Genomic DNA, 25612 nt, shown 5'->3' with positions numbered 1-25612 from the left:
CCTTTTAATACCATTTGAAAAGTGAGCCTAAGGATATAATCTGCATTACTAATGTACATCAACCACGTTAAATAGGAAACCCTAGCACCTGGGATGTGAAAAGAGAACATGGTGCAGAGTCCTGCTCACAATGGCCAACAATACTGGTCATTTACTTTGATGGTCTTAGACCAGTGGTTTTCTGGGTTTAAAAACAACCCAACTCTTCTTCCTCAAAGGAATAGTAATGTAGAATTCCAGTATGTATAACATATAACTACCCATGCAGCCATTCAGCCTCCCCTCCCTGCTCGGGGACAAGCCCCTGAGAGACTTGTTAAAGGCACAAATTCTGTCTTTAATTCTTTAGATAGGGATAAAAGATTCACACATTCCTGTAACACTGACTTCTAAGAAACTGAGCGAGGACCGATTGCATTCACAAAGGACCACGTCAGTAAATTATGGCAGCTGAGTTATGGGAGTCAGCACTTCCCACCTGAAAACTGTACTGACTCATCGGGACAGATTTATACAGCGCTATCATGGTTTTCTAGGCATTATAAAACACCGAATTTATATTACAATATCTACTACAGCTAAACTTTCTAAGACTGTTCAGGTACTTAGTTCCAGTTCATGAGGCTTATGAAAGATTATTAAATTGAGGGCTTGAGCCTTCCAACTTGAAAAGACAAAAAACAATGGAAAGTTTCCAAGAATCAGAGAATGGCAGACAGTACCAACAGTTGCCTTCTCTTTTTGCCCCAGGTAAAAATGCCCCTCAAAAAACCTAACATTAAAGCGATGCTTGCAACCTGTTTATTTTACCATCAAGAAGAACAAAAGTAGCAGTGCACAAAGTGTAGTCTGTAGAAAAACTACTTTTATACTAGTACTAAGGTATTATTTGCCTTGTTTACTGCCATTATTTTACAAGTGTAAGTGGAGTTTCCAGAGGCTATATAATGTAAGATATTGCAACACAATGAACGCAAAGCAGAGAATCCAGCTATCTTTTAGCAGAGATTTGCAAAAAGTCTAAAACAATGCCACTTTTCTCTAAATATTTTTTGTTTGGGAAAATAAAATTAATTTTCATAAAAACATTATTTAACATGTAATGGTTTTATTATGTTTAAATAAATTTATAAATAAATATTTTAAAAAATATTTTTAATTTCTAAAATGGGAATTACTACTTACATAAACAGAAGGTCTTTGGGGTTCTTCAATAATTTTTAAGTGTAGAAAACAGTTCTGAGACCAGAAAGTTTGAGAACTGCTAGACAAAAGCAAAATCTTTCTGAATATTTTGTATTGGGATCCTAAGTTTTTAGGTGTACTACTGTACAACCTTTATAAAATCACCTTTATGTGTTTACTTATCTGGAGTCTGTACATAATCACATGGAATCCAAATCTGTACAATACAAACTGTGCTCTAAAAAGTGCTTAAAAATCTGCATCAGAATATTAGTCTGTCCTTCTAGGTAACATAAAGCTTTTTCTTACTTGGGGAAAGAGTGGTCTCTCATCTCTTTTCTTTTTTAGGCACTCTGCCATTAGTCTCTTCATGGCTTTTGGACAGTTACTCCGTACCTTACTGAGATCTGGAGATAGATATCCTCGTCCCACCATAAAAATTATCTGGGGAGGAAAAAACAGGCAAGTCATATAACCTTGTAGATAAATTGAAAAACGTATAAACATTGAAAATTCAACAAGCTGTGCACTTATGATATGTACTTTCCGGTATGTACGTTACACTTCAATAGAAAGTTAAAAAACACAATGCTACTAGTATTCTGATTCCTATATACCACAGACTGTGGGGAATCAATACTTAATGTGCTGCAAAGTGAAATCTTCATGACCCCTGGACTACTGCAAAGGTCTCCTCACTGCTCCGCATGCTTCCCGTCTCTCTTTATCCAGTCCATTTTCCCACTGATAGTAATCATTCTGAAATACAGATTGGGATCGTGCCTCTTCTACTCAACCAAAATAGTTAACCTTTTTAACAGTCGTTTTGGCATCTGAATTTTAAATTCTTTTGTTGAGGAAACTCTAATGGGGCATTTAATTATATAAGTCTGAGAATCAGAGCCTCCTCCAGAGGGAAGGTAAAGCTACTTGGAACTAAAATCTTATGTTTAATAAAGTAAAAAGCCTTGTCTTCCCTGGGTACAGAGATTTATCATCTTTCTGATTTCTTACATTTCTAATTTTCTGACTTGTGGTTCTTTTGCAAGTGGGCAGAGACAGATGTTAGCAGTCTTCGGTGTCATGGAAGGCAGAGGGGTTTTGATCTTAGAGGGAATAGTTTCAATAGAGACAGACTAGCGGCTAAGGTGGAGACAGCCAGTCAGAGATCCCCGGTTAGAGGGTAGAACTGATAAATTTTAGGAACAGTCAAGTTTGATATCCTATTTTATGTTATTTCTTGTTTGGTGCTGTAATAACCCTTATTTAAGTATAAGCTGATTTGCCCAAGCACCACTAAAGTGAAGGTGTAAAGTTTAACCTCCTTTCCATCTCCTCTGTCACAACTGCCCTTCTCCCACTTCACAAAAGGCACACCTTTTACCTATACGGAATTTAACTACTGTGCACACTGTGTCAGGGTGTAACACTGCTGAGGGTACCAAAGGGGCGCTTCCAAATATTGGTCTAACTGGACTCTAATGAATGGGTAGCAAATCCCTTTGCACGACAGTAGGTTTCCAATTCTTTGCTTTCAGCAAAATTAACTGAATTGTCAGCTAATTGTTAAAATAATTTTAAATGAAAAGTTATTATATAATTTTTGGTACGCTATAGAAATGAGTTCAAATAAGCAGTGATATGATTATGGTAAAGAACTAATCTTGCCCAAAGAGAGGGCTGGCCTTTGCCTTTGGCTCCTGTGAGGTAATCCCTAAGCCCTTGGAAAGTCCTGCCTGGTAAGAGTGCCTTTGTTTATTTGGGAGTCTAAGGTCATGTCAGATAGTCTATGCTATCAATGTGATTCTACAGAGGGGGCTTTAAGTTATATGGTATCAGCTTGACCTCTGTAGGGGCTAAAAACTAAGGTCAACAACCGAGGTGGTAATTGTTATCTATGTGACTGAGGCCCAACAATAACTCCAGGCTCCAGTGAATTTCTCTGGTTGGCAATACTTCCTGCACGTTGTCACGCATGATTGCCAGGAGAATTTGGTGCTGGCCACAATTCCACGGGAAGAGGACAACTGGAAGTTCCATACGTGAAACCCTCCTGAATTCTGCCCTATGTGCCTCTTCCCTTGGCTGATTTTAATCTGTACCCTTTTGCTTTAATAAACCATAACGTGGGTATTGACAACTTTCAGTGAGTTCTATAAGACTTAATGAATTACTGAACCTGAAGTTGGTCTGCTGAACTCTGCATGTGGTTACAACAAAACTCCTGACTTTCCCATATTTTTATTTATTTGAACAATATTCCTCAGCACTTACTTCTTTAAAAATAAAACTAGGAGAAGGACTGATGCTAAGTCCCAGCTTATTCTAGCAAAAGTCATATTTTTCACAAATAAATGATTGAAGAGAAAACAAAAGCCCCATGTTGCTCATTAAGAAACACATTTCCAATAAAATTTTACCTGTTTCTTTATATCACAACTCATGTTATTTTCATCACTTATATATTTAGTAATTATTAATAGCATAATTTGGAATTTAAAAAGTTAACAGCCTAAAGTCACTGGGAAAAATTTTTTTAATTCTAAATTTAAGCACATTTTTTTGTTGCAGAAATATAATTTGAATGATCAATAAAAGGGTTTAGAGCATAAAAATGTTACATTAGGGAAAAAATTCTGTGGAGGAAGTAGGACATAAATAATTTAGAGACAAAAAAAGAGCCATGTAAAATTCCAAAAATTAACGAAGAGGTTTTTTATTTTTTAAAACAAGTGATGATGGTAAGAAGCAAATCAGTATGATGTTTAGATTTTATTTGGTACATTTAAAAGAATGATATAATGCTTTTTTTTTTGAAATGTCAATATAATACACTGGAAATTACATTCTTTGCAACTATTTAAGCTGAAAAGAAAGGTCTTTCGCGGATGTAATTCATGGATAGAAAATTCAAGTGGCACTTACACTACAAAATCAATAGCTCAGTTTGAAATTCTGGGACTGGTTATTTTCATTCTCAATCTACAGCCGCACTCCTGGTATCCCTACCCCTTCATTCACTCCTCTGTGTTACTGGAGCACAGGTCTGCGCACCCTCAACATCACCCCCTGCACTGCCTCAACAGAGCTGACAGCACAGCCTGTGTTTTATTCACCTTTGCATCCTTCTATATCTCACAGCTTTTGCATACAGTAGATATCAAAATTTTTTTATTAAAATAATTTGCATGTTGATAAGACAGTGGTACTTATTATCATTTTCTGTCTCCTTCAGATCTTGTGCTTAGAACCCAGTCACCATACTGTGAGAAAGTCCAAGGTTCCTGTGAAAAAGTCGTCACAGAAAGACCCACGTCAAGAAGAATTGAGGCCCCTGGCCCTTGGCCAAGACTAAGCTTCCAGCTGACGCCTAACTGGTCACATACCTTCTCAGGTATGTGATCGAGCCATTTTGGAAGTAGATCCTTTAACACCCAGTGAATCTACCACAGCCAATAATACCATGTGAAATAGAGATAAACCTTCCACACTGAGAGAAGCTCAAATTGTAGATTTACAATTTGTCTAAGCCACTATGTTTTAGGTGGTTTGTTATAGCAATGATAACTGGAATTCACGTGAAATAATAAATGTTATCTGTTATTTTCTTCTAAGATGTCACAGCACGTCTGCTCCAATTAAAAAAAAAGCCAATTTACCTAGCTTAACTGAGCACATTATTAATCCCAATTTAGTAAAGAAGCTGCACTGAAAGAGAGCAAAACAGAATGATAAAGAGGGGGAAAAAATGACAAAGCAATTTCTCAGACTTTCAGCACTAGGGTAAGTGAAGTAAAAAGGCATGCTAACTCTGCAAAGTAACACAGGGATGGTCATCCCTCAAGGAGCTAAGAAACCTGTTTTAGGAAAGAACTCAATCTTTGTAACTGTAAGGAATTCTTTAGTTCATTCTCTTATTTTTAATAATTGAAAAAAAAAAAGATACCTAGAGAGGTACAGTGGCCAGGTCATGCAGGTCATGAGTCCAAGGTCTGCCATTACATCACACTGCTTTACCAGAGTCCTGCCTTGAATTTACAGGCAAAACCTGCCACCTCAGACCATAGGCGGGTGAGAGTGTAGGGGCATGGGTCATTACCATATTAGATGGCAATGAAGCAGCTGTCCCATCTCCCACGGAAAAAAAAGAATATTTCTAGATTTTCAAATAGAAGTCAATCTGAGAGCCACGGAGATCAAAGTATGAGAGAAAGAAAAATAAAATCAAGGAGATGGATGGAACAGTACCTGGGGGTTACTTCACTGAGGGTGACTAGAGTTACTGATTCAAAAGAGGGAGTTCCATGGAAAGCACCACTTGAAGAAAGCAGACTAGACGGTAATGAAGTAGAAAGAGGATGATGGGAAGAGTATATAATTCTTTCATATCCTTTTTCTTCATCAAATACTTGGTTTCAGACTGGCATATTCCAGAAGGCTCTAACTATACTACCAGAAAGAATTAACTAGTAAAGACCTTACCCTTCTGTTGGTCACTCACTTACTTCTCTCATGGAGAGTAAGCCCTTGCCACATCATTTATTATACTCCCATGGAGGACAAAGAACCTAAAATGCCAAGAAGTGGATGAGTGCAGAACTCTGGGAGGCTTTTTCCATATTTTGGAGACACTACTACTTATTTCCGTAATATAACTTTATTATTTTATTAAAATAAAACTTATTTACTGACAAATGGATTTCATCCAGATCTTAGGTTCATAAATTTTTATTATTTGTAGCCTCTATGATAAATCAACTAAAACTAAAATAAAATTCCCTTGTAATTCCTCTAGAAGAACAGAATGCATAAGAAAATTAAACACGGCATGGGGTATTATGCTGTATGGTTGAGTTAATAAGACTGTAAAAGGCAGAGCACATGAAGCTGCTAAATTAGAGACAATCTTGCTCTTCAGGCTGCCATCATCAAATCAATCATCTCAGTGATCTAGGATCTGTCACAAGTACACTAAGTGCAATGTTTCAGTTATGTTCTTTAGCTACTATCTTGGTCCATCCTGAATCGAAGTTTCATGGAGGCTTAAGAGATCAGATCATCAGAAGCCAGGCCATAGATTTCTTTTTAACACTTAAAGCTATAATCCAACATTCTAAAGCTATGAAAGTAGTTAGAAAGACCAAACGGCAATTTAAAAAATTAGTTTTATGCTGACTTACGTCGAAAGGCAATCATTTAAAAAATTTTCAAAATAGAGAATCAAGACCACTGTTGGGTAAGCGCCATATGGGGATTCAGTAAGCATATGCAAAGTATATGACAACTTAGATTACTTCTCTGATATCACATGATAGTTACAAGTTCTTAGTGAGAAAGCTACTCAGTATCTTCAGAAAGCTTTAGTATCACCAAAAAGACTGAGAGTTGAACTGTTGACCAAAACACTACCTAATGAAGTAATATATTTATACATTAAAAACTATCATTTCATTAGGTTGGGAGGTTATGATCAAACACATAAAACACTCACGCTTTTGAAGATTCTTTACACTGGTGATTCTCAACTTTGGTATGTATCAGAAACAACTGGCAAACTTATTAAAAATGCAGATGCTTGGACCCACCCCAATGAATCAGAATCTATTCCAGCATCTCCACTTTTTAAACAAATTATCCAAGTGATTCACATGTGCATCACAGTATAATGTATAAATATTATTTAATCACAGTTTATATGGTCAACTATTGTTTTCTAATATATTAACAGTGTAATTGCTGCAATCTCTCTCCACACACACACACTTTTAAAATGTTGAGGTAATTTCAGTAAAGACAATTCATTTTTCGTGGCCAGTATTAAAAGACTAGGTGAACTTAATATGGCTGGGATCGAAAAGGCAAAGAGCTGCACGAGGCTATGTTGATACTTTGGAAGGTAAGGAACAGAGAACAGGAACTTTTAGGAAAAGAGAAGTAAAAAATTCCCTCCTACTTGAATTCTCACCGCAGAAAAATGAAAGCATGATGTAACAGTCCTTTCATTTACCTAGTTTTAAAAATTTAAGAAGTATGGAGAAATCTTAATAATTTTAAAAAGATTTGATATAAAGAAGTTCAGAGCTGAGTGCCTGGCTCAGCACAATCTGTGATAGAGTAAAAGGGATAAGCTCAGATGCTGTAGCAGCAGAGCTCATTCTTCTAACTGTGCCATGGTCAAGAGGTATGAGGTATAATCATTATTGCATCTCTAGTTTCTAGTGAGAAGATCAGGAGTTTCACTCCACTACAAGACTTAAGCATGATATTTCCAAGAAAGGCCTTACATGCTGCTATTACTGCCAAAAGTATACAAAAGGTTCTAAAACTGGTGACAAAGATCAAGAGATCTATCCTTCATGCTTACCCAGGATCCAATACCTCTTTTCTACAATGATTTGGAGCCTTTCTACAAACAGTAAAATGAACCTCAAGAGATGGTAAATATTTACCTGGTCCCTGTTGTTGATGTTTGAATAAGGTAACTGTCCGGTCATCAATTCATACAGAACAATCCCAAATGCATATACATCTGACTGAAAGCTATATGGGTTTTTATCTTGCATTCTGATTACTTCTGGTGCCTGGCAGAACATAAAAAGAAAAACATTCTTGTTTATTCTTTACATCAACTGAATAAAGACTGAAAACCAAACTATTATAATTCCCAGAACAATGCTTCAATGCTTTTATCATTAAATAACCCATGTAATATGTAATCAATTCCCTTATTTATGGCCAAAGAAATAAAACTGATTATGAAAGATAAATTTTAAAAAATGCTCTGTAAACTGAGAGAGGCAGTACTAGCTGAGATTCCATATACATTATTAAGATTTTATAATTTTATCAGCTGCCCTCTTTCTGCACAAAATACCATCACTGCCATTTGAATTTTTCCCATGACTTACCCTATCAAGAGTGAGTTCCTACCTTCCATTCCTGATTCAGGAAAGAAATACTAGACCTGTTGTTATGAGATGTTTGGAAGTAGCGCAACCACTATAGTAATCACTTTAGAATTTAAGTTTTCCCATTGGTACAAATGAGTCTCCTTATCTCAGGGCACCTCAGACAATAATGGTAAAATTGCAAGACTGATAAACGCCTTTCTTGCCTCCAAAAGCGGTATAAATATGCTGTGGATGATTTATTAACAAAAGCAATAGACAGCAGGTAGATTTAGTAGAGGATGGTATACAGAATCTTTTGGCTGCTGCTTCTTGGGCAAAGATACAGACCTAATCATATCTGTTACATTTTTACACATTTCAGTCACTGTGTTCTACAGCAAGATTTCTTATTAGCTGTTTACATGAAATACAATAAACAGTTGATTAATAAATGGTTGATTAAACCTTAGCTTAAAGGAGTTCTTTCACCTTGCATCTTCTGTATTGTTTCATTTGGAAGAAATTAGAGCAACTGCAGGGTATTAAAAAAACTTTGTGAAAACACTAATTTGATACCAAAACCAGGACTTACTGCAAAAATGAAAGACCTGGGACAAGATTCTTGGTTATTGGTCAGGGTAAGGCAGGTCAGGCTATCTCACAAGGCAGGCAGTAACAGCATCCAGCCTCACCTGCAAAACAGACTCACCTGTGCAGCCTTTAACCTCTCAACATCCAGACTACATTCTAGTCCAATAATATACCATCAGAGTCTGGGGATGGGAACAGCTTCAATTGTGAGTTTTTATAGTTCCCCAGATGACTTTAATGTCCAACCAAGGTTGAGAATCACTGATGAAAGATGTGTGGGAGATCCAGATGAGAGTAAAGGATTGGGGGGGCGTGCAGTGAAGAAGGTTGTATCTGTTTGCTTTTGTCATATATCTTATTGATAACTGCTCTTGGTAGTACAGCGCAAAATAAACCACGTACAACTGTGATGTAATGAACAAGCCAGAATATAAGAGGCTGGTTATGATGCAGACGTAATTTTCAAAGCCAGAACACAATTTCTGTGAGGGACAGTGTAAGAACTACCCTTTTGAAATTTAGTTTTACTTCACTGTTGTTGGTAGATGGTTTGATGAAAGGTCGTATGGGATCTATTTATAAGAAACGCATGACTTATCCAATTAATTTAGTAATTTGTAAAAATTTTCACAGAAGTTTCTTTCTTCTTTAAGATTAAATAAAGCAAGGCTGAGAATACTATTGTAAGTAATTCAGAGAATTACATAACCTTTGGTTCTGAACAAACTCTTCTCTCCTAGTCTATGGATATACCATATTTGTTTCTGAAGGCAATATCAACTCAAAAGGATTTTACTCAACAATTAAGTAAGTGTACTACTGACTAATCTCTCGTCTTAAAACGCAGCTTGATGGAATAAAGGATGAACCCATCTACCCAGGTATCAACAAAAAAGAAATTAAAAGAAAATATAAACCTTCATGTATAATAGTAGTCTATAAACTGCATAAACTAAGGTTTTTGGAAAAGGACAAATCTGGAGATTTGACTGAGCCTAACTTTCCCCGCAGTAGTTAAAATAAACACACCTTTAAAACATGTAACAATTGTTTCTTTATAATTGTAGGTTTTGCAATTTCTCTCCCCCTTAGGATACATTGTTATCTTTGTTACAAGGTATATGCCTTAAAGGTATCTGAGATCCAGATTACAATTATTAATTAGCTTCTTGTTTATAATTATTTATTAAAACAAACATATATTGAAGAAAAAAATATAGCTAACTCTAACTACTAAACCTGAGAAAATGCATTCAAAATCCACTAGTTCAACCCAATGTTAAAGATGGAGAGACTTGGAGGAGGTCAAGAAACATGCAAGTTAAGAGTCAAACAGACCACGAGAGTACAGACCTTCTGACTCCAAGTCCAATACCGCCCCCTTCCCACCCTGCCATTCTAATGTCAGTTATTATTACAAGAGATCATGGCCAAATTTAACCTTAGGCATATCTTGACTAATTCAGAATCCTACCTTGGAATTCTCTTTATGGAACTGCTACAGATAAGTTCAGGGAATTTAGGCAAATGTAGCTTTGAAAGCCCTTGCAGTTTTTCTATTTCCAGCAGGGTGTCCCAAAGTCTTACCGCAGATTCAGTTATTTAAAGCTTAAAACTGCACTAAGAGTTTTGGGAAACGCTGTATTCTGCTTAGAGCAGACGTTCTCAAACTTCTTGGTCTCAGGACTCTTTTTCAGTCTTAAAAATTATGGACAACCCCAAGAAGCTTCTGTTTATGTGGATTAAACCTGTGGATATTCATCATATTAAAACTTAACTGAGAAACTGTTAAAATATTTATTAATTTAAATAACAAAACAGTCATTAGATGTTAACATAAATCACCCATTTTTTAATGAAGAGTAACTGTATTTTCAAAAACAAGGTTTAGTGAGAAGAACAGTACTGCAATTCTTTTTTCTTTTGCCACGCTGCGTGGCATGTGGTATCTTAGTTCCCCGACTAGGGATTGATCCCATATCCCCTGCAGTGGAAGCGTGGAGTCTTAACCACTGGACCACCAGGGAAGTCCCTGCAATTCTTTTTGACTGGTTTAACAGCAGCCAGCTAGAGTCACATATTTGCTTATGCATTCAATCTGCTCTGATGTGTTGAAGAATATGAAGAAAAACCTAGTTTCACACAGGACGACCTTGGGGACCTCTGAAAGGGTCTTAAGGACCCTCCTGAGAACAGCCGGTTTAAGAAAATGATCCTATGCTGCCCTTTTCACAGCCTGCTGAAATTAACTGCAAAGAAGTTTTAGTTCCCTTCTCTTCCACTTCTCTTTCTTATTTTCCACAAAGCAGAAATAGGAATAAAGAAAAAGAAAGAGCTATGTAGGGCACACAAAACTGAGTGTTAAAAATCTACCTTTCATTTTTCTTTCTGTCTTTCCTTTCCCAGCTGCCCATAATTATACAGTTCTTTCTAGTCTAAAGAAAGTAACTTTCCAATTTAGGCTTAAATAAGATTGTGAAACAGCCTCTCTCTTAAAAGGAGTAATTCTTTTATTGAAATCTTAATCATGGCTGCAGATCACACCTGCTTAAATCGCAGACTTTTTTTTTTGAAACAGGATACACAGAACATTCTGAACACAAAATATTTTAAAGAGACAATCTGAATAAAATTTAAACAGTGTTTATAAAATATACTTTTTGTTTGAAATATACTGAAACTGGATTCATAATATTCTTCTTAAAGATAAAGAAAAAAGTTAAAATCTATTTATATATAAAATAAGATCAACATTGATTTTTGTGAATACTGAGAACTATGAAAATACTATAGTTGAAATCTTCAGTGACTTTCTAATAACTCAACAGCATCTCAGGGTCCAAAAATTTAATTAATGGAGAAATAGCCTCAATTCTTACCATCCACAAAATGGATCCAGACAACTGTTCAAATTGATGGGACCCACTCCATCGAGATTTCACTGTGGCTAGACCAAAATCACCTATTTTTACTGTGAGGTCTTCATGAAGAAAAATATCTGAGGTGTAGTAAGTAAAGGAAAACAACAGATCTCATTTTCCTATCAAAGCAACCATTATGAAAAATTTAGGTAAGAGATCTAATTTCTATAATTCTATATATTATGATATTCTTTAAAGAAGTATAGTACTTCATATTTCCTTTTAAAGTTAATAAATATGTTTTAAAAATAATTAGTGTTATTTGGACTCTGTGACCTGCTTTTAAGATATCTGGTGCTTGAAATGTGGTAGGATGAGGTGAGATGTTTTCCTAAGTTTATGGGAGACATTGAAACTTTCCCATTAGATTTTAGTAATGTAGGCCCAAATATCCTTCTGGCACTGCTGGGAAAGCTGTAAAGGCTCTTCACTGGAATGAAGGAAGGCAACTGGCAGACAGGATCTTAACCTGGGCTTATGGAAGAAGAAACATTACGTTTTTCTCACCTCATTGTTATATAATGTAGAGCCTTCAGTTGCATCTCAACTACCACTGAGCAAGGTCAGAGCACTGAAAGAAACTAGCAGATAGCTACAAAACTATGCATTTTATAGTGCTTATAGAACATAAACAAGCAATCAAAGAGTCCTACTATCATAATGATTTGATAGGTTTTTTTTTGTAATGGTCAATTGTTCAAAAACCAAAAGCAGGTTGTAGTACCTTATACTACTATACTCTTGTGTAAACCCATTTATCAATTCCCTTTACAGTGTATTATTGAACTTAGCATGAAAACTGTTTTTACATAATGTGAAGATAAAATGCAGGAGAAAAGGTCAGGATGTTTTCAAACTTCGCAGACAAATTCAGGAAGGATACTATTACTCTTGAGGTCTCTGTGGATGATTGACTTGGCGTGTAAGTAACTGAAAAACAAAACATCATTTTAACCTGAGTAGAGCTAAAGACTCTGGCCTCAGTATCTATAGAACACATTTAGGGGTGTAAATAAAGATTTATTTAGAATCATGATACAACTGCAAACTGTACATAACCCCTTTAAATAAGAAATAGTAAAATAGACTGCAAGTGAACTAAGGATTTTAGGACCATATTACTATTATGGTACAACCAAAATCTTTTCTATTGAAAGACTTTGCTTTATCTTTTACTATTTACCAATACAAACCTTCCACTCCAGTCAAGCCTATTTATCCAGGTCCTTTAAGTATACCTTGGTATTTAATCCCATCTCTGTGACCAATGCTCCCCTCTCACACCAAATTAGCTTTCATTCTATTCTCCACTGAATCATACTTATTCTTTAAGATTCAATATACATTATGACTCCTAAGTGAAGCTTTCCCAAGACTCAACCACAAGTGATCTTTCTTTCCCCTGTTCAGTTACATAGTAATTATTTTAACAGTTTGATTCATGTATTTTTTTAACCTGCCTATGTTCACTTTCTATTTGGAATGTAAACTCCATTTGATAAAATAAAACCATTTTTAAAAGTAGAATTATATATTCTTAAAATACTTTCTTAAAACTAGTGAGGAGCTAACTTTCTAATGTAATGGACACAGTGAATCTATTTCAAAGTCAATGATAAGTTTAAATCATCTGATACCCCTAAAAACTGTCTTACTTGAGTTTATTGAGGGAAAGAGCTGTGTCTAGTTTATTTCTTTTTATCCCCAGTGCCTAGTACAGTGCCTGGCATGTGGTAGGTATTCAATACATATCTGTTGAATCAACTACAGTGAGATGCATATAATGTCCTAGTCAAGGTTATTTTTCTTCATTTAATACTGGAAAGAACAGACATATGAGACTTCTGAAATCTAACAATGACTGTTAGGAAATAAATTTTGCCTTAAAGTAAAACCTTAAAATTCAAATGATATAATCAAAATTATGTAATGAACACTGTTAAAAATGAGAGATTTGCAAATAATTAAGTTTATTATTTATGCTTTCTCACCTTCAATTAAATTTTCTCATCCAGAGATCAATATCTTGATATTTTTTTCTCAGACCAAATTTTCATTTAAAATTACTTGTTTATACAAGTAACTCCTTCTCCTCCAATTACTCTTACATGATACTGTTTACTTCCTTCACAGCATTTATCACAATCTGAACTTATCTTGCTGTTATGATTTTTCAGGCCTAACATTTGATATACTACATCACACTGTCACTCTTCCACTGAAAAAAACCATGATGTCATAGGTCTCATTTGCTTAAAAAGTTCTGCAGTGGCAACAAAGGTAAAAAACAGATGGAGAAAAATGAGTCTCAATCAAAAGCTCTTCCAAGATGGGGAGACCTTATCCTCATTAGAAAGAAAAGGGGACAGGTGATGGTGCTGGCGGTGGAGCTCAGGGCTTCAGTCCGGTATTTAGTGCACAGATAAGGTGTTGCTCTTTGAAAAGACATTCTGTCTCCTTTGAAATTAAAAACAACAATAACAACAAATGGATGGTATACATGAAAATACGGAGGCAGGATGAAGTTATAAGATGGGAAGATAAAGGTATTTCTTGATGGATAGTGTCAATCCTTTCAACAAATCTGATACAAAGAAATACAGCAAGAATAAGGTAGACAGAAATGTAACTAGAGGGTTGAAGAGAGAAAATTTCTGACCAGGAAAGTACTAGATAATTAACAAGATATAAATATGATGGCTGAGCTAGTGACATAACCATAAACAGCATAAATCTATTATAGGCCAAAGTTGCATATAGCTGCAACTTGAAATAACACTACTTTATTCTTTTTTGTGTGTGGTATGCGGGCCTCTCACTGTTGTGGCCTCTCCTGTTCAGGAGCACAGGCTCCAGATGCGCAGGCTCAGTGGCCATGGCTCACAGGCCCAGCCGCTCCGCGGCATGTGGGATCTTCCTGGACCGGGGCACGAACCCATGTCCCCTGCATTGGCAGGCACAGTCTCAACCACTGCGCCACCAGGGAAGCCCACTTTATTCTTGTGTAATCCTTTATTGTTTAGAAATTGCTTTACTAATGTATATCTCATTTAATGAACTCTTTCTGTAACACCTCTGTAACAAAAGCAGCAAAAGAACAGAAATCCAGGTCTACATAATGGAAGGTTGGAAAGAAAAGAGACTTTAATTTCCCAGATGGAAAAATGGGATAGGTATCATACCTCATTCCCTACATAATATTCCAGAGTAATTGCTACCCTATATAATTCTATATAGGCTGACACTAAACCATAATTTCCTAAGCACCAAACAGTTACAATGGAAGGCGCCAACAACCACATAACTGCTTGAGGGTAAGGAAGGGAACAAGAATAAACTGACTTTGCTACAGATGATGCAAAAGTCTATCCATTACATAGGACAATTAAATTAGACCTCCTTCTTACCTTTCGAAGATGTTAAGTAGAACCTTTTACGTTTATAAAAGTAGCAGGAAAGAAAAAACATGCTATAAACTAAATGAATATCAGTCTCTTGATAGGTTTGTTAAGAGTCTCCTTCCTTGTAAAAGAAAAAGTGTCCATCTACAGACTCAATTTAATCTTAAAGCTGGCAAATCATCCAGTAAAATTTGTTCTCTACACTGCTTCTTCCAAGGTCTTATCCAAGATTCAACTTTTCAACATTCTTTTTAGACCATAATATGATGCCCCGAAAGGAAATACAATGCTCTAGATTTGATGTGATCAACACGAACTAGAGTGAGATTCTCATCTTCATCCTCCCCTTAAATGTAAGACCTGAAACCATAAAACTCCTAGAAGAAAACATAGGCAGTAAGCTCCTTGACTTTGGACTTGATGACAAGTTGTCTGGGTCTGACACCAAAAGTAAAGACAACAAAAGCAAAAACAAACAAGTGGGACTACACCAAACTAAAAAGCTTCTGCACAGCACAGGAAACCACCAACAAGATGAAAAGGCAACCTACCAAATGGGAGAAAATATTTGCAAATCATATATCTGATAAGGGGATACCCCCAAAATATAAAGTACTCATACAACTCAGTAGCAAAAAACCCAATCTAGTTTTAAAAATAGACATTTTCCCAAAGACATACAAATGGCCAACAAGGTACATACATGAAAAGGTGTTCAACATCACTAATCACCAGGGAAATGCAAATCAAAACCACAATGAGATATCACCTCATATCTGTCAGAATGGCTATTATCAAAAAGACAAGAAATACCAAGTGTTGGTGAGGAGTAAAGGGAATACTTATGCACTGTTGTTGGGAATATAAATTGGTGCAGCTGCTATGGAAAACGGACTGCAGGTTCCTCAAAAAATTAGAAACGGAATTGCCATATGATGTAGCAATCCCACTTTTGGGTGTATATATATATATATATATATATCTCCAAAAAAATTTAAATCAGGATCTCAAAGAGTTATTTGCACTCTCATGTTCACTGCAGCATTATTCACAACAACCAAGACATGGAAACAACCTAAGCGTCCATGAATGGATAAATAAAATGTAATACACACATATATACACATAGGAATAAGCCATAAAAAAAGAAGGAAATCCTGTCATTTATGACAACATGGATGGATCTCGAGGGCATTATGCTAAGTGAAATAAGTCAGAGAAAGACAAATACTGTATTTGGAATTTGGAATCTCAAAAAACAGAAAAACGAAAACAAAACCCAAATTCATCTTCATCTTCCTTACAGCGGGAAAAAGTGTTTCTCGCGCCAGCCATTACTATTACAGCAGCCACAGTCGCTCTACTGACTCCAATTAAAATTATATTCAATTACAGCCCTAGAGAGTTGTTGTTCTTGCATTGCTCCTACAAAACCATTTTCCTCATCCAAAATTTGTATACTTCTCTTTTTTGGACTTGGGTAAGATTTCATATTTTGTAGACATGACCTGTAATTTCAGCTTATTAAAATTTTAGTTTTCACTAAAAAATAAGTTATAAAAGATCAGCATGCTAATGATGCCCTCATCTAAGTTATCTGTAAATATGCAGTCATATTCAAGAGGAGGACAAAAGTCTCCTAGCTTAAGAGCTTCAGGTATGACAATACAGTTATGAACCTAGTTAAATTCTTCATGTTTGTTACATATCTCCTCCATCTTATCCTCAAGAATATCATGAGAAATATTATTCAAATACCTTGCTGAAATTCAAATACTATGCCTACACCATCTGCAGGTGCAGGCATTTACCAGTCTAGTCTATTTATAAAAGCCTCAAGTATCTCTCACTCAAGTTTGCTGCTATTTTCTTGTATTTTCTACTATTTCTAAAACCAAACGACTGGCCTACACAGACATTAGCACTTCAGTCCTCTTTCATCTAATGCTACACAATTTCAAAAAAGTTCATCAGTCTTCACACAGCAAGCTAAATCTCTCCTCTGACACCAATAGAGAATTTAGCAGTTGACTGGACTGGTATGTGTGACGGTGGTGACAAGGTGTTATTTTATCCAAATACAGTTTCAAATTCTGGTCTCCCTTCTACTTTGTTGCCCTCCAAGCCCTCATAATCACAATGTGGAAAGTGAGCGAGACTGAAGGGAATGCCATTCTGCTACTCCTGTGTACTCAGTAATCACCACTTTAAAATAATTAAAATCCTTAATACATGGAGTTCACACATTTTCCAGTTGTGCTTTATAGTGGCCTAAATTCTATTTTTACTTAGATTTTTCAGTTTCTCTCGCATTAAAAAAATCAGATTTATTGAGAGGTATAACTAGTATACAACACAAAATGCACCCAATTTTTATGCACAGTTTAAAGGGTTTTTCACAAACACATATACATATACTTGTCTAAAGACCAACCACAATGAAGATGGATATCCATCACCGCTAGAAGTTTCTTCACACATTTCTGCAATTAATAACACCCACCCTAGGCTCAGGCAATCACTGATATTGATTTCTGTCACTAGCTATTAGTTTTGCCTTTTCTAGAATTTCACATAAATGAAAACATATGGCTTCTTTTGCTCAGCATGATCCTGAGATTCACACACTGGCTGCATGCAGTATTAAGAGTGTACAGATATACCATAACTTACCCAGTTACCTGTCAGACATTTGGGTTGTTGTGTTTTTTGGCAATTATGAATAACATACTATAAACATTCATGTACAAATCTTTGTTGTTGACTTGTTTTCATTTCTTTTGGGGAAATAAGTAGGATTAGAATTGCTCATATGGTAATTTTAATTTTAAAAGAAACTGCCCAAGTGGTTGTACCATTTAAGATCCTCTCCAGCAATGTGTAAGAATTCTGGTTACTCTGCATCCTTGCTAATAAGCCTGGTACTGTTGGCTTTGATTATACGCATTCTAGCAGGTGTGCAGCGGAACCTTGTCTATTTTAATGCCTAACATATTGAACATCTTTGCATTGCTTATTTGCCATTCTTTTATATTCTTTAATAAATTACTTCAATATTTTGCCCATTTTTTCACTGGGTAGTTTGTCTTATTACTGAGTTGTAAGAGTCCTATATATGCTTTGGATACAATTCTTTCACCAGATAATGTATCTTGCAAACAATTTCTTCAAGACTGTGGCTTGTCTTTTCATTTCCTTAACAATGTCTTTCAAAAAGCAAACGTTTTGAATTTTGATCAAGTCCAATTTACAAATTTTTTCTTCTATGGTTCTTAATTTTTGTGTCCTAAGAAATCTTTGCCTATCTTTGGGCTACAGTGATTTTCTCCCGTATTTCTTCTAGAAGTTTTAGATGTTCAGCTTTTAGTCTTAGGTCTGTGATCCATTTTGAATGAATATTCATGCCTTGTATCAGGAAAGGGCTATTTATTTATCCTATATGGATATACAGTTGTCCCAGCAACACTTGTTGAAAGGACTATCCTTTCTCCATGAATTGCCCTAGCATCTTGGTTTAAAAAAAAAAAAGAAGACAACGGACCAAAGACATAATAGATATATTTGCAGGCTTTCTTTCCTCTTTTGTTGACTCACGCATCTATCCTTATGCCAATAGCACAGTGTCTTGATTACTGTGGCTTTATAGAAAGTTTTGAAATTTCACACTAAATGTCCTTCAACTTTGTTCTTTTTCAAAACTGTCTTGACTATTCGAGCCACTGCATTTCCATATACATTTTAGGATCAACTTGTGAATTTCTACAAAAAGTCCTGCTGAGACTTTGACTGGGACTGCACTGAACCTATAGATTCTATAGATCAATTTGGAAAGAACAGACATCTTAACAATATTGAGTTTTCTAGTCCATGAATATGATATTTGTATGTCTTTTTTGTTTCCTAGCTGGGATCTGCATTAGAGAGGGTATAATCTCTCTTTGGAAAATATTCTCATCATAGTTTCTTAAGTACAACACTGGCCTGAAGAGAATAAATGAGAATGTATTGTAAACATGGAATATCATGATATTGATGGAAGAGCAAAAACTATGCTGTTCTCTCTTTTTAAGTTCACTTGAAACATTCACAAGCCCAAATACATAAAATCAGAAGCATGATATTTGTTTATTTATAAGAGCAAGACAGCTCAATGTAGGAAAGGATAGATATTTGAACAAATGTTGCTGGGACAACTGGATACCTGTATGAGGAAAAAAAAACTTCAATCCTTACCTCATACCAGTTTGAAGTGGGTTGAAGAACTAAAAGTAAAAGCAAAAACTGTAAAACTTCTATAAGAAAACAAAGAATTACTATCACCCTCTTGTACACGTAAAGCATTTTCAAGTTCTCAGGATATTTTTACATCACTTGGTTTTATAACCTTTGTGTTTCTTTGTGAGGCAAGCAAAAAGGCAATAATTTCACCTATGCTGATGGGAAAACCAGAGCCCAGAGGACCTAAGTGACATGACCAGAGAGGCATAGTGGAAAGGGCATGGGTTTTGAGTGTACAGATTTCGCTTTGAATTCCTTATGCTGATGGGAAAACCAGAGCCCAGAGGACCTAAGTGACATGACCAGAGAGGCATAGTGGAAAGGGCATGGGTTTTGAGTGTACAGATTTCGCTTTGAATTCCAACTGTATCACTTACTAGCCATATGACCTTGGGTACATGACATAATCTCTCTAAGCTTTGGATTCCTAACCTGTAAAATGGAGATAATAATTATGTTCACCTTCATAGGTTTTTTCTTTCATTTATTTAACACATATTTATTGAAAGCCCACCATGTGCTAAGCAACAACTGTTCTAAGTCTTGGAGATAAGGCAGAAAATCCCTACCCTCAAGGGGCTTGCATTTTCGTATAGAAGAAAATAAAAAAGATGTATGAGTAGAATATACTGTATTCTATAGGTGGGAGACAGAAAATGCTAAGTTGTAGGGGGCTGTAATTTTAGGCCAGGGAGGGCCTCTTTACAAAGGACATTTTGGGTAAAGAGTCAAAGGAGGGGAGGGAGTCATGCAGATATGGGATAAGAACACAGCAGGCACAGAGGGACTAGCAAGGGTAAAGTCCTACAGCAGGTGTGTACTTCCCATGTTCTAAGAATGGCAAAGAAGGCAGATGGCTTGGAACAGGAAGAGCAAGAGGGAGAAGAGTAGTTAATGAGCTGAGAGAGGTAGTAAAACAGGCAGTGGGGGAGGGAGGGTTGTGGTGGTGGTCACATTACAAGGACTATTATAAGGACTTCGGCTTCCTTTCTGCATGAAATGTGAAGACACTGGAGGAGCAGAGGAGCAACGTAATCTGACCAAAGCCTTCAAAGGACCACTCTGGCTGCTGTGCTGAGAGTAAACCGAAGGTGGGTAAGGGTGGAAGCAAGGCACTCATCCAGCCAAGAGATAACTGTGGCTTGAATCAGGGTGAGAGCAGAATAGGTGATGAGAAGTTGTAAGAGTCTAGATATACTTTAAAGATAGAGCTAACAGAAGCTGATTAATAGATTGGTTGTATGGTATGAGAAAAAGAAAGGAGTCAAAAAGTAAGTACAAAATGTCAGGCATAAGCAGCCTAAGAACAGAGTTGCCAGTTACTGAGATGAAAAGACTGCTGGAAGGGCAGGCTTGAGGAAAAAGATCAGGACCTCAGAATTAGACACGTTAAATTTGAGATGCCCATTAGACAATCAAGCGATGTGGAGCACACAGTTAGATATGACAGTCTGGAGTTCAGAGGAAATGAACTGGCTGGAGACTGGCATAGAAAAGGTAATTAAATGGTATTTTAACTCATGAAACTGGATGAGATTACCGAAGGAACGTAATCCCTGGACTATTCCAATATTTAGAGAGGTTAAGGAGTTGAAAAAGAACTAGCTGAGAAGGAGCAGATAGTAAGGAGAAGAAAAATCAGAATATGATTTAAAATAGTGCTTCTCAAACTTTAGTATGCATACAAATCACTTAGGGATCCTGTGAAAATGCAGTCTTCAATTCCGTAGATCTGGGATGGTGCCTAAAATGTGTCATTTGAAAAGGCTCCCAGGTGGTAGAGTTTAAAGGATTAAGAAGAGGTTTCATGAAAAAGAGTGTGATCAAATGCATTATATATTTCTGATGGGTCAAAAAGATGGAGGACTGAGTATTTAACCACTGGATCTAGCAACATGGTAATTATCTTATTCAGAGATATTTCAGTGAAGTGTCAGGGGCAAAAAAGCCTGATTGGAGTGGAGTCCAAGAAAAAAGGAGAGGGAAGAAAATTAGAGAGTGCATATCAACAACTCTGTTGAGAAGTTTTACTATAAGAGAAACAAGAGGAATGAGGTGATAGCTTCAGAGGGAAGTGGATCAAGGAAGGGACCTCCACAACTTGTTTATTATGAAAATTTTTCATCATAGAGAAAAATTAAAAGAAGAGTACAATAAATGCCCTGGTGCCCTCCACCTAGGTTCAACAATTGTCAGCATTCTTCCAAATGTGCATGATAAGAAAGATGTTTTAAAATGGGAGAAAATCCGATGATGTACAGGAGAGAGCCACTCAAAAGATGTCAGTGAGTAGGAGAAAGGGGATGGAATCTAGTGCACAAAATTGAAGGACTGGCTTTTACTCTTAGTGATAAGACAGAAACACTGGGCATGGATGTAGGTAGGTAGGTAGGTATTGTGGTGGGTGCTTCAGATTTTCTTAATGAAATAGCAAGCAAGGTTATCAGCTGACAGTTCTCGGAAAAGAGGTGTTGGAGAACTGAGGATAAAGGAAGTATGACAGTGTCTATGAGAGAGGAAGAGCAATAAACCAGGGAAGGGAAAGTATGATTGCTGCATGGCATTAAGGGCCCACTTGAGGTGTTGAAAGGACTGACTAAACTGAAGGAGCAGAACAGTGTAGAGTTTAAGGAAATACACTCTGGAGCCAAAGGGCTTGCGGCCAGTCACTTGGCCTTTTAAACTGTAGTTTCTCCATCAGTAAGTAGGTGATAATAATAGGATCTACCTCACAGGGTTGTTGAGGATTAACTGAGATAGTATATAAAGTACACAGAACAGTGTCTGGCACAAAGTATTATGTAATTGCTAAATATACTACTGTATATAAAAAAACACAAAACATAGTTGGTATTAAAAAAAGAGGGAGTTACTAGTAGTATCAGAGCTGGAGTCAACATAGTATTTATTGATCAGTAAAGATATCTAAAATAAGAGCAAGTTTAAAAAAAAAAGGTAAAACCAGTGTGATTCCATATTTAAAATGACAACAACAAACCACTGTATACAGTATTAAAATACAGAATTCTGAAAAGATACACAATACTACACATCAAAACACTAATGGTACTTTTCTCTCAGTGGAGTATTGGTGCTTATTTATGTTTACACTTTCTAAATTTTCTATAATGATTATGTATTTCCTTATAATACCTTATATTTTGAAATTAAGAAAAACTGCAACAAAGGCTAATATAGAAATCACTTACTCTCACCATACTTAACCCTGTTAAATTTTTACACATTTGCCTCCTGTCTTTAAAAAAATTTTATACCTGTAAAAAGGTTGTGAAAGTAAAACACAACTGTAGAATCTTTTTAATTAAAAGCCAGAAACCACAAGAATTTTATATAGGTAAAGCTAAAGCCCCTCTCTCCTTGATAGCTATCCCCATCTTGACCCCTTTTTGCCATTCCTGGAGACAACAACTACTGAGCTTGGCATATACCTTCTAATCTTTGCTTTAATACTTCTACATACATATATGTAAGACTTAAAAAGTATATATGTAATGTTTTGTTTTTAAAATTTTAAGTGGTCTCATGCTACAGCTTGCTCCTCTCACTGGACATATTGTAAAGCTGATGTTGATACATATATTATTCATTTCTGCTATATATTCTTTCCCTGCACATATGTACCAAACTTCATCAGTCCTCTACTGATGGACATTTATGTTCCCAATTTTTCACTATTATATATTTTCCTGTAATACATCTCTTCCTATACATATCTCTCGGAACAAAAGCTGGTGTTTCTTGTGGGTAGACCAGACACTTTACTTTTTTTTTTTTTTTTTTTTGCGGTACGCGGGCCTCTCACTGTTGTGGCGTCTCCCGTTGCGGAGCACAGGCTCCGGACGCGCAGGCTCAGCGGCCATGGCTCACGGGCCCAGCCGCTCCGCGGCACGTGGGAATCTTCCCGGACCGGGGCACGAACCCGTGTCCCCTGCATCGGCAGGCGGACTCTCAACCACTGCGCCACCAGGGAAGCCCCAGACACTTTACATTTTAACAGATACTTCCAAAATGTCCCCAGGGTGGTTGGTTGCATCAGGAGTGTCCCAGTAAGCAATTCCCCTAACCTTTATCAACACTTAACCTTGCGAGAATTTAGGAATTTTCCCAATTCCAGTGGGTAAAAAATAGTGTACTTCTTTTAATTGCATTATTTGTGATTATCAGCATCCTCCTCTCAATTACTGTTTTTATCTACCAGAAAATGACGTTTGCTAGAATTATTCTTCGATTAATTAGAATTATTTTCAATCATTAATACATGTTCACCATCTTCAATTCATCCTTCTCTCTTTCCTGTAACTAGGTTTACTTATGAGTAAAAGGAGGCATACGCTTCATTATTTTAAAAAGTAAATTGTGAGGATTTATCCCCAAATTATTTTTAATCACCTTATATACATAATATAACACTCCTGTGAGTAAACAACAGACCACACCTTTTCTTTGTGCCTCCTTGATTTAACATTTAGTCAATTTTCTAATAAAGCTAAATTTAAAATTATGAATATTAGACTGAAATGAAAAGTCCTGCAAAGAAAGCACGACAGACTGATGAGTCCTGAAATTTCTTTAGTAACATTATTCTTTAAAATACCCTGGCCCTTAGGCTGAATCAATGACTATCAGGTGAGAAGATGATAAACATACTACATGAACCCTGATTCCTAAGAGTGAGTCTTTAATTATCTACCACTAGAATAGCTCTGCTCTCTTAATCTAGGAATCAGAAATGATCTTTTACTGAAGAGAGAGAACAGAACCACACAGGAGAAATGTCACTCATTCACCGTGTGCTTATATTCTATAATCAATAAAGGTGACATATTTGAAAGTCCCAATGATTCAACCTTCCTAATTACTAAAGTTTTTATCTTATGAATGACTGTGACCTCAGTACTTTATACAATGAGATAGGATGCTCTTATTCTGCTTATACCCTGTGACTTTAGAGTCAATTTTGCAAAGTAGAAAAGATCACTTTCAACAGCATCTGGAAATCATGTAGGGGGCAGACTATTTCGAAATGAGGCTGTGCAGAAGTACATTATTAAGCAGCTATTTAAATAGTCTATGGAGTTACTGGTCAGCTACATCTAGCTTGTTCTGTTCTTTGTGAAATGATGGTGGAAGACAAGGGAAGAGGAACCTGACATTTGTATGGATTTCCCCACTAACCAAGTTTAATAATTGCAAGGAAAGTAATTTCCAGTGTACTTTATTTATTTTTTTATTTTTTTATTTTTTTTTGCGGTATGCGGGCCTCTCACTGTTGTGGCCTCTCCCATTGCGGAGCACAGGCTCCGGACGCGCAGGCCCAGTGGCCATGGCTCACGGGCTTAGTTGCTCCGCGGCATGTGGGATCTTCCCGGACCAGGGCACGAACCCGTGTCTCCTGCATCGGCAGGCGGATTCTCAACCACTGCGCCACCAGGGAAGCCCTCCAGTGTACTTTAAATATCAGCATTTTAACATTTTAAATTGTTATCTGAATGTTCCTTATAAAGCATCTGTTCTTGTTTCATAGAAAATCTTTTATCTCTGAGAAAAGTGAAAGGGTTTTTTTTTGGGGGGGGTATCTCTTCTCCTTGCATTGTGTTTGTTTATTCCTAGTTGCCTTTTCCCCCATTTGTTCTCTCTCACTGGCATCAGAGACTTTCCCTCTGATGTCTGGTAATTGAGAGAGAATTTGTCTTTACTCCGATTGAGACTAAAAGGCTACGGAAAGCTTTGAGCATACAGATGGGCTTCTTGTTTTTGAACTCCCATGTACTCCCATCTAGGTGGAATCCCTGATATCACTACCTTTGGGTCTTTACTCTTGGCTGGTAAGATTCCTCAGACAAAACTCTTCCAATCTCCTGCCTGAAGGGGAAGGTGTGGCTGCCAGGAGTCCGGGAAGCAAATGAAAAGAGAGTACTGGGGAACTCTCCGTTCATCACTCAGTAAGCAGTCAATCACACACACCCCCACCCCCATTTCCCCCTTCGTCCTGGGTCCAGAGAGTTTCTCCCCTCTCCAGAGAATACATCTCCAGTGTACTGCCAGGACAGGGATGGGGTATCTACACAGTGGCACAGAGCAGAAGGGATTTAGAGAAACATTTAGGACAGGCCTTTTCATTTATGTACTCTTCCTCCTCCAGAGATAACCTCACAGTGCCAATTCTTGAGACTTGAGACTTGAGAATTCTGTGGTACAAATCAGGTTGGTTTCCATTTTTCCACAGTCAGTTAATAATTTAGTTTTTTTGGGTGTACTATGTCCATTATCACTTCTCCATCTGCTTTCTAGCTTCTAAAATGTTACTGCTGTTCTTTTCTTCCTC

At 36.6% G+C, this 25612-nt stretch overlaps 1 protein-coding gene across 11 annotated transcripts in view; it reads right to left on the bottom strand.

The window, feature by feature from the left end:
- BRAF (B-Raf proto-oncogene, serine/threonine kinase) overlaps nucleotides 1–25612 on the bottom strand; it is a 146561-nt gene that overhangs the window by 13811 nt on the left and 107138 nt on the right. For all 11 annotated transcript variants that reach the window (XM_059073484.2, XM_059073483.2, XM_067041984.1 and 8 more), the window contains 4 exons: nucleotides 12471–12517; nucleotides 11546–11664; nucleotides 7635–7766; nucleotides 1495–1629 (listed from right to left, as the gene is read on the bottom strand). In XM_059073484.2, coding sequence (XP_058929467.1) covers nucleotides 1495–1629; nucleotides 7635–7766; nucleotides 11546–11664; nucleotides 12471–12517 — 433 coding nt within the window. The remainder of the gene's footprint in view (nucleotides 1–1494; nucleotides 1630–7634; nucleotides 7767–11545; nucleotides 11665–12470; nucleotides 12518–25612) is intronic.

This window comes from Kogia breviceps, chromosome 9 (assembly GCF_026419965.1).
Source record: "Kogia breviceps isolate mKogBre1 chromosome 9, mKogBre1 haplotype 1, whole genome shotgun sequence".
Classification (NCBI taxonomy): Eukaryota; Metazoa; Chordata; class Mammalia; order Artiodactyla; family Physeteridae; genus Kogia; species Kogia breviceps.
The sequence above is the reverse complement of the archived record's forward strand: the minus strand, read 5'-3'. Positions and strand labels throughout refer to the sequence as shown.